Source organism: Onychostruthus taczanowskii, unplaced genomic scaffold (assembly GCF_017590055.1).
Source record: "Onychostruthus taczanowskii isolate IOZ18803 unplaced genomic scaffold, ASM1759005v1 scaffold31, whole genome shotgun sequence".
NCBI lineage: Eukaryota > Metazoa > Chordata > Aves > Passeriformes > Passeridae > Onychostruthus > Onychostruthus taczanowskii.
The window spans coordinates 8,809,558-8,823,072 of NW_024500461.1; the positions used below are offsets into that span (position 1 = coordinate 8,809,558).

General features: G+C 39.2%; 1 protein-coding gene across 3 annotated transcripts in view; it reads right to left on the bottom strand.

Annotated features, from left to right (window-relative positions):
* Nucleotides 1–13,515, bottom strand: part of NUP205 (nucleoporin 205) — a 60,981-nt gene that overhangs the window by 36,579 nt on the left and 10,887 nt on the right. For 2 of the 3 annotated variants that reach the window (XM_041409842.1, XM_041409841.1), the window contains 7 exons: nt 6,076–6,218; nt 4,871–5,042; nt 3,783–3,927; nt 2,764–2,923; nt 1,387–1,615; nt 1,066–1,230; nt 167–342 (listed from right to left, as the gene is read on the bottom strand). In XM_041409842.1, coding sequence (XP_041265776.1) covers nt 167–342; nt 1,066–1,230; nt 1,387–1,615; nt 2,764–2,923; nt 3,783–3,927; nt 4,871–5,042; nt 6,076–6,174 — 1,146 coding nt within the window. In that variant the 5' untranslated portion in view covers nt 6,175–6,218. Of the gene's footprint in view, nt 1–166; nt 343–1,065; nt 1,231–1,386; nt 1,616–2,763; nt 2,924–3,782; nt 3,928–4,870; nt 5,043–6,075; nt 6,219–9,108; nt 9,151–13,515 lie in introns of those variants that run through there. The other variant, XM_041409840.1, reaches the window with a different exon arrangement.

A 13,515-nucleotide genomic window follows, 5' to 3' on the forward strand; every position in this document is an offset into this window, starting at 1 on the left:
AACCAAACCCCAAACATTATGGCTTCTATAAAGCGAACAGGTTTTCTGAAGCACAGGACCTCAAGCTGAGCATCATGTCTGAATCCCTGCCACCTCATCCAAGTAACAGAAACACAGAAGAGATGCCCACATTTCTCAGTAAGTGCTATTCACACAAACCACTTACTTTCATTGGCATGAGCGCAAGGAAGTCTGTGACAAGGTTATGGATTTTGCGAATGTAAAATTCCTCCTGGTAGAAATTTTCAGATGCCACAACGGATTCAGTCAGGAACAGGAAAACGTAATCAGCAATCGCTAGCTCTGCCATTGCCTCGTCTGCCTCAGTGAATTCTGCTAGAGCTGGGCAACAAAATTCATAAGAGTAGAAGAAGTAACACTCTGTTACCAAACAAATATATTTCAGGATACACAGCTGACATGCAAATTTCCACGCTTCTATCAACTGGTTTTTCTACTCTACAGGAGAACCAGACTGAAAAAGGATAAATTAATGGCAGATGATGACATCAACTTTCTGTTTTAATAAATGTTACAGTGAATATCCATTTACCCCAAAAAATCTAAGGCAGTCAACTAAGAATCACAAACCAACATTATTAAACATTAATTATAATGTTTGTATTTTATTTATTAGATATTTTGAGTAGACTCAATTTTGACATAGTAGAAAGCTAGATGGTTTGTGAGGTTTGGAAAGGAAAAAAGAAAATTATTAATAGATTCATCATCTCAAGATACTGAGGTCTAACATCTACAGATGTAAAAAAAAAAACACAATCAAGAATCTATTCTAGATTTAAGCAGATTCAAATGATATTAAAGCTGAAAATTAAATCCTTGAATTTTCCAGTACGTTAAAATCTCTCTCACTTCAATGAGGCACTATTACTGTCTAGTAAATAATTACTTCTACATCTGTGTACATTTCAGAGCAATTCAATTCACTACAACCAAACTCAGATAGAAAAAGTTTGAAGTAAATAACACTTCATAAAGGTGTAGATCCTTTGACTTACAGCACTTGCAGGCTCTGAATACTAATGTGCAGCAACTGAACTTTACCTGTCACATCAGAGAATTGGGATATTCCTCGCAATGCCAGTGCCCAGGCTAATCTAACAGTGGCTTGCAGGCCTGGTAATTTCCAGGGCTGAGACTCCTGAAGCCGAGTGTGGATCGTTGCTATGTACTGTCTTTCTGCTAGCAGAGGGAGCCGGTGCATCAAGTCTTCAACAGCAACAAAAACACAAAACCAATACTCAGTAAACAAATGTGAGAAAACACACGCAAAATCGTGCCAATTTGTTACTGATCAATAACAAAACTGCTTAAACAATTTACCCATCTGCACAATGTAACCTCTGTGAAAGCTGCCAGCATTACCTTCACGATCCTCTGCCCCTTGTTCCAGAAAGCTGACATCAAAGCAGTAAAGGAGAGCCATGAGAAGAGACAAGTTCACGCCATCCAACGAGCCATCGGCTTCCACTGTTACCTTCTCCAGGTAACTTATGAGGATTAGAGTGTCATCCTTACTCAGGGGTGACTGACAGGTCCAGACAAAGAGACTTTCAGCCAAGGACTGTCGGCATTCTTTAATGAGATCAGAAACCTTTACAAGACAAACAAACAAACCTGGTAAATATACCTATTCTGGTAGCAAGTTCAATTTCTCCTCCTCAGTCAATCATGATGACTGGCTTAAACTAAAAATCACTCTAAAGACAGCAGCTACAGAAAATGTTGGATTTATTTGCTGAACAAAAAAAGCACACTTCTGCTTGTTAACTGCATTTATATTCCTATGTATTTCATGAGAGGTGTGAGTAGATACCTGGGAATATGACTACACACAAACCAGCATCCCTGTTGGGTAAAGAGAGACATCAATCTATACAGAATTTACATAGTTCTAAATGTATCACACAGAAGGCACATTCCCTGTCTCTAATTACACAACTGCACTGGCAGTTACCTCAGTTACAATCAATCTTCCCTTTGCCCCAAAAAATCACTCTTCAGGTGAAACTACGGTAAATTAAGGTTATTAAAGATAAATGAGAAAGATACTATTTTCACAGTTTCTAGATTCATAGTAAAAGTGTAAGGCTAGTTCTTTATCCAGTGGAAAATAAACTGATTTATTATTACACAGAAGGATTTTTAGGCAGATCACCCATTAGAAAGGAGATCAAAAATTAAAATAATAATGTTTAAAAACTTCCTGCCAGCAAAATTATGCTGCAGTTAGTCACAGTGTCAATTAAGTCCAAGAACTACAGAGATGACAATGTCTTTTCAAGCAATTTTCACTTGACTACTAGAAATGCTTTTGTTCCTATTAACACAGTTGGGTTATTAAGAGAATTAATTAAGAGAAACCTGACTCAACTTGGTTTCAATCTGTTTTAATAATTTGTGAATTAGTTCATATTTTGTCAATAGTGCAGATAATTTAAAATACAGACTTCAGAATTAAAAAAATAAGAACTTTACGCACAGTGTAAATATTAGGCTTAGATTTTTACTGTTATAATTCTTCACTAAAAATAAGACATGCCCTAGCATCTGGGAGCAACAGCAAAATAGAAATGCAAGAAGTAATGTGAATCCCACACTGATACTGAACAAGCTGTGGAGCAGTACCTGTGATCTCAGACAGCAGCAGACTTTGTGCAAAGGTAGATGACTCTTTGCAGTCTAACTCTATCCTAATGTGTTCAGTAACACAGAAGAATATCCATGCTCAGTGAATTTTACCTCTTTGCGATGTTTCTCACTGCCCAATCCTCGCTCTCTCTGGAGTTTATCAAATTCATTGTTCAAATCAATGTGAGACACAAGTGTGAGGATCTTCTGAGTCAAACCCTGCTCCATTAGGTCATCTGTAAAGCGTGTTGTCATGGAAATTAACTCTTGACTGTAACAGAAAGAATATAAATTTAACAATTAATCATAGTTTTCCAGTTTCCAACATGTCTAAAATGCTGAATCCCATAAAATGTATTTGATTAAAAAAACCATACAAATAAATTGTATACAGAGAGCAACTAAAAGTGCATCACTAATCAGTAACTAGTGCCCTTTCAAAACATTATGCTGAATGGATACAGAGTCTTTAGGTAGCTGTAGGCTCAAGAACATGAAACATGAGAATACAACAGGGATCAGCTAGTTAAGATTTCTATTAAAAGGAAAAAGGATTATATACAAGATGCACATAACTCACAAACTCACAAGCTCTTTCTTACTAGTAAATGCAATTGTCCAGATACTGCACTCCGAATTTATATTTACACTGTTAAATGTAAATATTTTTCCATCTTTCTCTAGCCAACTTGGAAGCAGTGTGTACCGCCTCCTTTTTCAAGGCAAAAAATACTAGCATATAATGTTCATCAGTAGACTGTATATTCCTTTTAGGTAAAGCCAGGATCACAATTCCCTTCTACAGTACACAGAAAGTCAGAACATAGCAGTGTCCTCAAATACTGAGCAATGATCACTAGTTAGAGCAACAATGACTGGGACAGTGTTTGAAGTAAAATACTGCCAAAAGGTGAAGTAGCATGAAAGAACTGAAAGTAAAATAGACATCCCTATAATCCAACAAAAATATGTTCAAAAAATTATCATGCTTAAGCAACAGACATGATAGCAGCTGCATCAGGTTACAAGAAAAAAGCAAATTTGAGACTATACATATTCCCTTCAGTCTAATTAGTTCTAAAAGCACTCAAAACAAAAAGCTTTGATCAGCTCATCACCCTGATACAGACCTGAGCTCCAACGTCCACATCTTGCCTTGCCGTGACTGGATGAGGGCTCGCAGTGAATTGGCAATGCATCTTTTTCCATCCCAGTACAACAGAACCGCCACTAGACCTCTTGTAAGGCCAGGAAAGTGAGGCTGCTGGTGTTCTCCTAGTGAATGACAATGCACAGAAATAGCCAAAGAAAGCTGAATATACCTTCCTTGGTAACAGCTCTATATCTTTGTATTTCTAATGGAAATACAAATATCGCATTCAAAGTAATGAATTTGTGGTTATTCACCATCACTTTGATTTGTTTCAGACACTTATAAGAAATCCCAAATATTTTAAGTGCTATTGGTAAAATTAATATTCAACCACTAAAACATACAAAAATTGTTTTTTAAAGTGCTAGTCCATAAATATCCTAGTCCAAATGGTATTTGCCACTGATATGTAGCCATCTTAATCATAAATTCAAGATGATTATCATAAATATATCTTTTATTCAAAATTAAATTTTCTACCTGAAAGTACACTGAAAATTCAAGTTCAAAACAGAAAGTGAGCCTGACTTTAAGATGGCTTTCCAAAGGTGACAAACTTGCAATCTACTTCAATGAATTTTCCAAGTTAATGAACAGTAACTAGTAATAACAACTAACAATTTTAACTTAACGATTCTAAAATCAATCATCTACACAAAAAATGTGTCACTCTCCAGTATACTTCTCTTACTAATCAATTATTACATTACAGAATCACACAGCAATGCATAACTAACACATAATTTGAAGAATCAGCATCTATTACACTGCTTTAGGGAAAAATTCTCAATCATGTCTTAATTATGTTGAAATTCAATGATACAGAAAGTATATCATAAAACCTCCTCAGAATATATCCCCCTTTGCAACAGCTGAGCATACAAACATTAGGGTTTAGAACACTACTACCATATGACATTACAGTGAGAATTTCTTTTTAAGAACATTCTGTGACAGGAAGCTGAGGCTTTCACTGTATCAGGCATTCACCTTAAATGTACAATTAAATAAGAAGGCCCTATGTAAGCTATACATCTCCAGTTCTTAAATATTTTCCCTTCTCACCAGCTAGAAGGAGCTCAACAGCTGCCAGCTCTCCAATATCGAAGAGGTCACTGAGGATAAAGGCTTCTCTGATGAGCTGCTCTGGCAAAAGCCTAGTTCCCTGCTGACCCTGGATAGCAACTCCTTCTGTGCTTGCTTTCTGAATTTTCTCATGCTGCTGAACATTTTTTGGCTGCAAGAGAAACAAGCATCGGAAGTTATTCAAAATGGCAAGATCAAATACTGAATAAAGCTTTACACATTAATCCTTCCTCACAAATACAGTTCTGTCAGGTTAGGTTGTAATCATAAAAACAAAGGCACTGTTTTTAAACAGAGATAGTAAAGGCATCCTCAAAATGCTTCATGCTTGGACAGCAGTGGTCTCTTTGTAGGAATGGAAAAAAATAAACTTATACAATCAGTGCTGACATTTAGTTTACTCAAAATACTAGTGGTTCAAAGTAAACTTTGATACAATTCTCAGCTGGAATTGGTATCAAGTCAGTGAAAGACATCTGGCTTGTCGATAAGAACTGTTGTGTAACTCTCAACTATTCTCTACATCATTCTTCTTCCACTAAATTGAGATGCTAAAATATACTGATGAAACTCTCTAGCTGACTGTTAAATTTTCTGACCTTTCAATTTAAAAAAAGCCATCTATTACTGGAGAAACTACACCACTGAAAGAAGATATGTTTCTAGTTACTACCTTATGATCCACCAGCCAAGAAACAGGAAGTTTTTTCACATTATCTGGCATTCTGAACAGGACACATTCTGCATTTTTTAAGTTCATGTGTTCACCTATTTTTTATGTTTGTTAATCTGACTGAAATAAAAGCAAAACCAGACAAAACAGCTTTGTGCTTTATTTCAGACACACAAGAGTAACAACAAAAGTTAATACATGCCTGATGGATCATCAGATACTTTTACTATTCCTTTCAAAATCACGCTCAAATAATGAGAGAAAAAAATCATCATAGATAAAATTATCCTGTAGAAGATACAATATAAAATGTATGCATTTTTTTCCCACTTAATACTATTTGTATTCTTACAGCAGCACAGGACTGGTATAACACATCTGGGTTATGTACAGTAAAAATGTCACAAGAAAAGAATGGCCAGCATCTAAAATGGCATGTAAGACACCAATATAAGACAGAGTAAATCATCAACTCTCCAGCTCATTCCAGAAGAGAGCATTAGTCCAGTACCGGATTTCTGAAGAGAGAAATGAAGTCAGATTTGTGCTTCTTTAGAACTTGATCGAGACGATGAACAGCTTCAGGTTGCCTTTTCCAAATGGCATTCATTACAGTCTGCCATATGTCCTTATATGGACCCCACAAGCTTGCAGCTAAAAGAAGAGATAAACAATGTATTTGAAATAGAGAAAGGAAGAAAACAAATTATTTCTACATTATTTTCAATAAGTAGACTCTTTTTTAGTTTACTGTTACTCTTGGCATGTCAGTATCCTCTTACACCCATCAAGTAAATTTTCCTTTCCTAAGGCACAAAACCAAAAAAGATTATGTACACACCTAAATTCTGGTGCTGAAAGTCATCTTACAAGAAAGAATACGTAAATACAGGTATTAGGTTGGAAAGGACCTTTAAGGTCATCGAGTTTAAGCACTAATCTGGCACTGCCAAGTCTACCACTAAACCACATGTCCCCACGTGCCACATCTACATGTCTTTTAAATCCCTCCAGGACTGTGACTCTACCTCTTCTACAGAACACTCCAGAAAAGGACTACCTTCACTATTAACTAAGCAACCCATCGAATCAAAATATACAATACTCTTGCATTAAATCAGATGGCTAAAGAAAAATTATTTCAACCATTTCCAAGACTACTACTTGAGTGAGCAAGTTGGGAAAACCAACAGTTTAAGCAAAAGCAAGCTACTTAAAACACCTTGATTGCTCCTACATTGTCAGCGATGAAGCAGTGTGTACTGACCTAGTCACCTGGAAGGGGTGTAAAATCCTGCCTCGCTAATCAGGGAAAAACATTCCCTGTTGAGAGAGCACAAACTCCTTTGATTACTCAAACGAAAATTGATATCCCTCCCAACAATCAAAATGCCAATCTCCTAAGCTTCAAAGTACCTCTAGAATGTCAGATCAAAGACTGCCATACTTAAATGGTGAAGTCTACACACTTAAATGGTGAAGCCATTCGTGCTGAGTAGCTACACGTGAATGTACAAAAGACTGAGACAACACATTTAGCTGCACCAGTATGGCTGTGTAAAAAAGGGACAAATTTGCCTTTTCTGAGCATCAGTGTTTTAAATCAATAATGTTACCCCTGCCCAAAAATAGCCAATACTGCATGCATAATTTCACACTCAGCTGTAGCTGGCTATCCCACACAACTTCAGTGTTCACATTTACTTCCACTTTGAAATTGTCTTTTCACTCTTGCTACATTACCAAGTCCAATAACTACCACCAGCAAGCCACAGTGCCTGCCAAAAGCTGATCAACTACTTCCCTGGCCCATTTGTTTGCTCTTGTCCCTACCACATAATTGCTTTGCACCAGCCCAAACACGTGTACTGTAGGGAATTAGAACAAATTAAGGATCTAACTTCTCTAACCAAAATCTAATCCAAAAAGGACTTTATTTTCAGCAGGATCACATTAACAACCCAGTTTGCTCTGCAATGGCACAATGATGGATCATTGCAGAGAAAGGAACAGGCACCTGGAATAGGAAGAGGTGAGACTTCAGCAACCATGCCGACTTTTTCCCACTTAAGCTGTTCTATTATTACTAATTTTAGAAAGGCTGACCATCCCATCAGGGACAGCAAGAAAAGACAGCCTGAGTTGCTTGTCTTGGTAACAGTAGCAGTTAAAGCTTATATGTATGAACATTTTGACAAGTGATAGACACAACCATGATATGTCTGTTCCCACACACAATATACTGTAACCTAAGGCAAAATCTTTACTAATTCTACTGCCACAAAAAACTCTTTCTTCCCCTAATTTTTTATAGACGCTCTTGCTGTCTCATTTTTGTAACTCAAAAAACAGTCTCATTTGAACTACTCCAATTTTCACTTCAACAAAGGCATAGTTTTTCATGAAGAGTCTTTGCTTTATTACTGCTTTTCTGTAACGCTACAGGGATGCAATCCATGCAGTGAGATCAAAAAAATCTTCTCTGTAAAATTTGTTCCTTGCTTGCCACAGGAATGGAGATTTTAATTCTATTAGCTAGACTTAATAATGACTAATAATTGTCATTATTCACACACAAAACCTTACTTACAGACCTTTTGGCCTATATTCCAGTGACAACTATTTTTACAGGGTCTCCAATCTCCTTCTGCTAACCCAATAGAGCTCAACAAGAGTAAATGCAACATCTTGCACCCAACAGAGAATCACTGCACAGCCTGGGAACCAAGAGAGCTTCTGGAGAGCAGCTTTACCCAAGTGTCAAACAGCCAAGTGTGATGGCAGACAAGAAGCTGAACAGTCAGCAGCACAGGCTTACAGCACAGGCTGCCTACAGGTTCCAGACTGGATTAACAGCTGTAGCCAGCAGATGCAAGTGACTATTTAGGCATCTCAGAGTCCTTAACTCCTATATTGTGTCTAATTTTGGGCTCCTCAGAGCTAGACACTGAAATAGTGAGCCAGAGAATAGGATTAATAAGAGTCTGAAAGAAGTGACCTGGTCCAGTCTTAGAAAAAGAAGAGTAAAGAAGGATAGGGGCTTTGTTTGTTTTCTCTAACTACTGAATGGCACTACACGTAGACAGCAGGGCAAAATTCTGGTTTTGCCTCTTACACCACACAGCATTAGGAGACGAGTGTAATACCGAAGCGATGCCTAACCACGTGCACACCGAGTTACCACAGTCCGCTCTAAGCAAGGAGGCCTTGGCTGCCTGAGGTGACTCTCCGCCAGGACCAGCCAGGCACGGCGCCAGCTCTGACAGCGGAGCTCTGTCCCCGGGCAGCTCTGCGCGGCCCGAGCCCGGGCACGGCCGCCCGGGAGGCCGCTCTCCCAGCGCCTCCCGCACACCGCGCCCCGCAGCCCTGCCCGCTGCGCGCCCGGGCCTCGCCTCGCCGCTTCGCCACGCCCGGCCTGCCCAGGGCGGCCGCCCCCTTCCGCGGGCTCGGAGGAGAGGTGCAGGGCCGCCGGCGGCCGGGGAGCGGGACGGCCGCGGGGAGAGGCGGAGGAGAAGCCGCAGAACCGCGCTCAGATTGTTCTTACCCGAATTTACCGCCAACGGAGCCGCCATCTTGGGGAGAGGGAGGCGCGTCGCCGAGCCGGGGCTCCGGCAGCGGCTGCGGCTCCGGCGGCGGCGGGGCAGCCCCGCGCCCGGGCTGATGGGAGCTGTAGTTAATGCAGGTTAATGGGTCATCCCGCCAGTCGGCTTCGTGTTCCCTGGAGGCGGCTGCGGGAAAGGGAGAGCGCCGGGTTCTGCACTGCCGCCTTCGTTCCTCTCATGTAAATCACACAGCGATTCCCTGCCCTTCCATTTTTCTTTCTCTTTTCCTTTCCATGCCACGCTCAAATGAGTCCTTGCTCCCAAGCCCTGCCCTATAAGTTTTCACTCAACATGGCTAAATACCTGAATTCAGACACTGCACTGGGAGATACATTTATTAGAATATTTTAATTGATTTTTTAGCTGAAAAAAAAAATCACCTGGATGTTTCCAGCTTGTCTGGTTTCTGATTGAAATCTTTTAAAAATAGAGACAATAAATAATTTGTGAATGTGAACTAGGGTTTACAATCTTGTATAGGGGAGGGGAAAAAAACCAAACAACCAGAAACCAAACAACCACCGGCTCTGATAGGAGTTATCCTGTGAATAAAGCGGCATTTAAATTCAAAATATGTGCAAGAAAGGGGGAAAAAAGTACCAGGCACAAAGAAAATAAAAAGCATGTTTATACAGTTATTTATGTGGAGCTGAGGAACAAATATCAGTATCTTAGAACTAGTCTGTGTCCGAAGTCAATTTACCATTCACTGTCCCAGTAGTAATCAACTTTCTTACAGAAATTCCCTCCTGTATTACCCTTAGGATAAAAAATTCCACCAAAAGTACTCATTTTCAATTTCAATAGTTTCCCCTCTTGAACTTTATTAAACCAGTATTTCATGGTTGCAAAACCATGTCCAGTGAACTAGACCCATGGGAAACCGGCAAAATAACTATCTTTGCCTCTGTAGATCTCCCCTATAATGGGATGGCAGAAGGGGTAATAGAGAGAGGGCAGCGCTCCTGCAGTGAGAGTGAATTGGCAAAGGAGCTGTAAGAAAAAAAGAGACAGAAAACAGAGAAACTGCTTCACTTAGTCAGGAGACAGAAATGAACATTTTAGAAAAGAGGGGAATTCTCAGAGTTTAGTAGATGAATGTACTCTCAATAATTTGGCCTGATTTGTTGATTTAGTCAAAGGTCCCATATTTCTTTGAGATTTACCTTATCCTGCTCTTAGCCATGAACAGACTAGACCCAGAATGATGAGAATGACAGTGAATTGTTAATTTCATTCCCGGAAAGAAGAATGCCAGGCAAGAGGTAAAAGCAGAAAATCAGTGAAGTTATTCCCCAAGCAGCTGAACTAAAGCAGCCTTGCTACCTGGGTGGGGCATTCCTGTATCCTCTCCTGTGCATCCTTCCCTGTGAAGCTGTAGTTCTGCTCCTCTGCTGCCATGTGCCACCCCAAGGCCTATGATTATGAAAGGCAGGTGTCAGATAAACCTGGAGATGCATGTGCTGATCACCTGGCCACAGCAAATGCAATGGATAGCTTGAGGTTTTGCTCCAGTCTTTCCTTCCACAGCAATTCTAATTTTGATTTTTTTCCTTTCCTTACATTCCCTGATTTTCACTAAGTTTATAAGCCCTCTAGCCTTTGATCAGATTAAGTTGGAATTGACTCAGAAATTGCAACAGGTTCAAAAGTTACTGAAAAAGTTTGGCTTAGAGTGTGATTTCCTAAGCTGTGTTTCCTTAAGAAACATGAAGTTTTAAAGTAGAGAGAGAAATAAAAAATTGATTTTTTTTTTTAAAAGCCTTTTCCAGGCATTAAGAGCTGTCATATTTCTTTTGGCATTCAGATACAGCCAGATTGCACCCACTTTTTTTGAACTCTGTTGAAGGAAAAAAATCCTTTCTAACCACTGCAGGTTTAGTATTTTAAATTTCCAAATAATTCTTTCCTCTTCCTGCCAATTGACCTAGGGTCACATAGCAACAAGAAAAAAAAAGACAGCCTGAAATAGTGGATGGCAAGGGGTAGGTCATTGGGCAGATGAACTGCAGAAGAAAAAATACCACATTTGGCTCCAGCTGCACAGCATTTATTATATACTTTCTCTGTCAGCATTGTGATATTTTAATGCAAAATAGTTGTGACAGTTCAGCTCCTAGTATGGATGAAGTAAGAGAGGCATCTAGATACACCATACCATACATTCTGCACATATTTTTATTGGCATAACTGCATCCATCCATCCATGCTTCAATGAGTAGGGAAGTCCATGAATAGTAATTCTTGCTTATTCTTGCTTTATTTGCTGTGCTCTAATTTAGGTTCCCATTGTTTACCCAGGATCACTGGCTGGTTTGGTAGTCTATTTTTGACAAATCACTATAGGGAAAGAATACCTCATTCCTCTCCCTAACAATAGTTCTCAGCAAGTTCTGCAACACAGATGGGTTCAAGAAGGGACACCAATGTCTTTCATCCTTAATTACTAGACCAAAATCTGTGAAGTATCAAAGGTAGGCTGACACTAAATACCTGGGATGGACATTAATTCCCCTGGATTCCAGGGAAAGGAGGTTCCAGATTGCCTGTAGGGTAGTGAATTCTGCTGGTGTGGTGAGACCTACATTAATTTCTCTAGGTGGAAATAACTCTTAGTAATAATTAAAATCAGCTGCACAGTGGGAACCTACTCTTTGTAACTTGTAGGTGGTTTGTGTGATGTGCTACAGGTGTAACATTCTTAATTTTGATAGTACTGTATTTAGTGGTTTGTAGTCAAATCATACATCAAGATATGAAGATAACAATGATGATGATGTAATTTACTCTCCTTACATATTATTACCAGGAAGAATAATTATTAGCCAAAAAAAAAGGTATTGTTCAAATGCCTAAGAGGCCCTACTTAATTTCCTACCTTTAATCTTTATTGTCATTATGATCACATCTTTCACATCTTCATCACATGATGGATAAAAATGAAAAAAGGCTTTTCAGCATTGCAGCTGAAACTGAAAAAGTTGCCTTGTGGAAATGCATGTACATAAATAGATCAGTGCATTGTGAAATATGCCTCTTTCCCAAAAAGCTAGAAACCTTTGTGGCTACTGATTAGACCATAAGACTTCCTGGAGCTCTTGTTTTGACTGGCACTAACTCTGTGCATATCAGCTTACTGTTCTGTAAAAATGGGTATAGCATCTCACAGCAGGCCTGGAATGCTGATTGAATGGATCTTCAGCCTGGCCCTATCATTTGAACAGAGGAAAAATAATGTATTTCTGTTTTATGTTAGTTGGCAGAGTAAAAAATCCTGAATTGTCTTATGTGCTGGCTAAATTGCCTAGAAACTTCTTAGCTGGTTATAATCCTGTCTTTACTGCAAAAAGCATGCTTTATACATGGAGATAGTTAGCCTGGCATCAAATCTTAGATAAAGGTTTGAGACCTTTCCCTTTAGCATTTCTCAACAAAATAATTTTGTAATTTCTCTGTCTTCCATCCTAGATATTTCTACTGTCACCATGGTATCTAAGCTCATCAAAGAAACGGTGTGAGGCTGTTGCTAGCTCGGGTAAGTGGTTTATCTAGTCAAAAGCAACAATGAGCTAAAAGTTCTCAAAGGTATATGAACACCTTCCTTGGGGTCAGGGAGCAGGGGGAGATGAACTACAGCAAGCACTGCCCTTCCTGTGTAGGTGAGGACAATTAGTGACTGTAGGCATCTGACCAGAAACAAATGCCTTGATAAGCAATGCCCTGCTTGTCAGTGGGGCTGTATGATCATTGTTCAGGCTTCAGAGGTAAAATGAAAATACTGTTCTTGGCTCTGTCATATATCATGAGTTATTTTTTCTCTAATTCCTGCTTTGGGGCCCTTAAAGCTATCTCTTTTGTTTCTCTTTCTTCTCTACTCTGGAATGAAGAACAGTCTTTTCTTTTTCTGTAATAATTTCTCCATTCAGCTACTGAGGGCAATGAGGCAGTTATTAGCCCAGAAGGTGATCTGATTAGTGTAACGATGTACCTGCTAGTAATTGACAACAAGAGGTGCAGACACCTACAGCCAAGGAAATACTGGAAAAACAAAGCTTAAACAAAGTGAAAATATTTGATATAGTAAATAGAAGTCTTGGCACATCAACTGCCTTATTGATATTGACCCTGTTCAGGGATTTACATATCAGATTTAAGGATGGCTGATGTTTTTGCAAATTGCCAGTTTTGCAAATTCAGGCTTTATCCTGTAATTCACTCTGAGCACTTTCTAAAGCATGTTGTATATATTCTGCAGCTGATTTGTATACTTCTTTCATTCTTTTGGGTTCTCCTGCAGGAATGGGTGAATTGGAATAAGTGCAAAGCTATGAGAGTATAATGAGTTGACT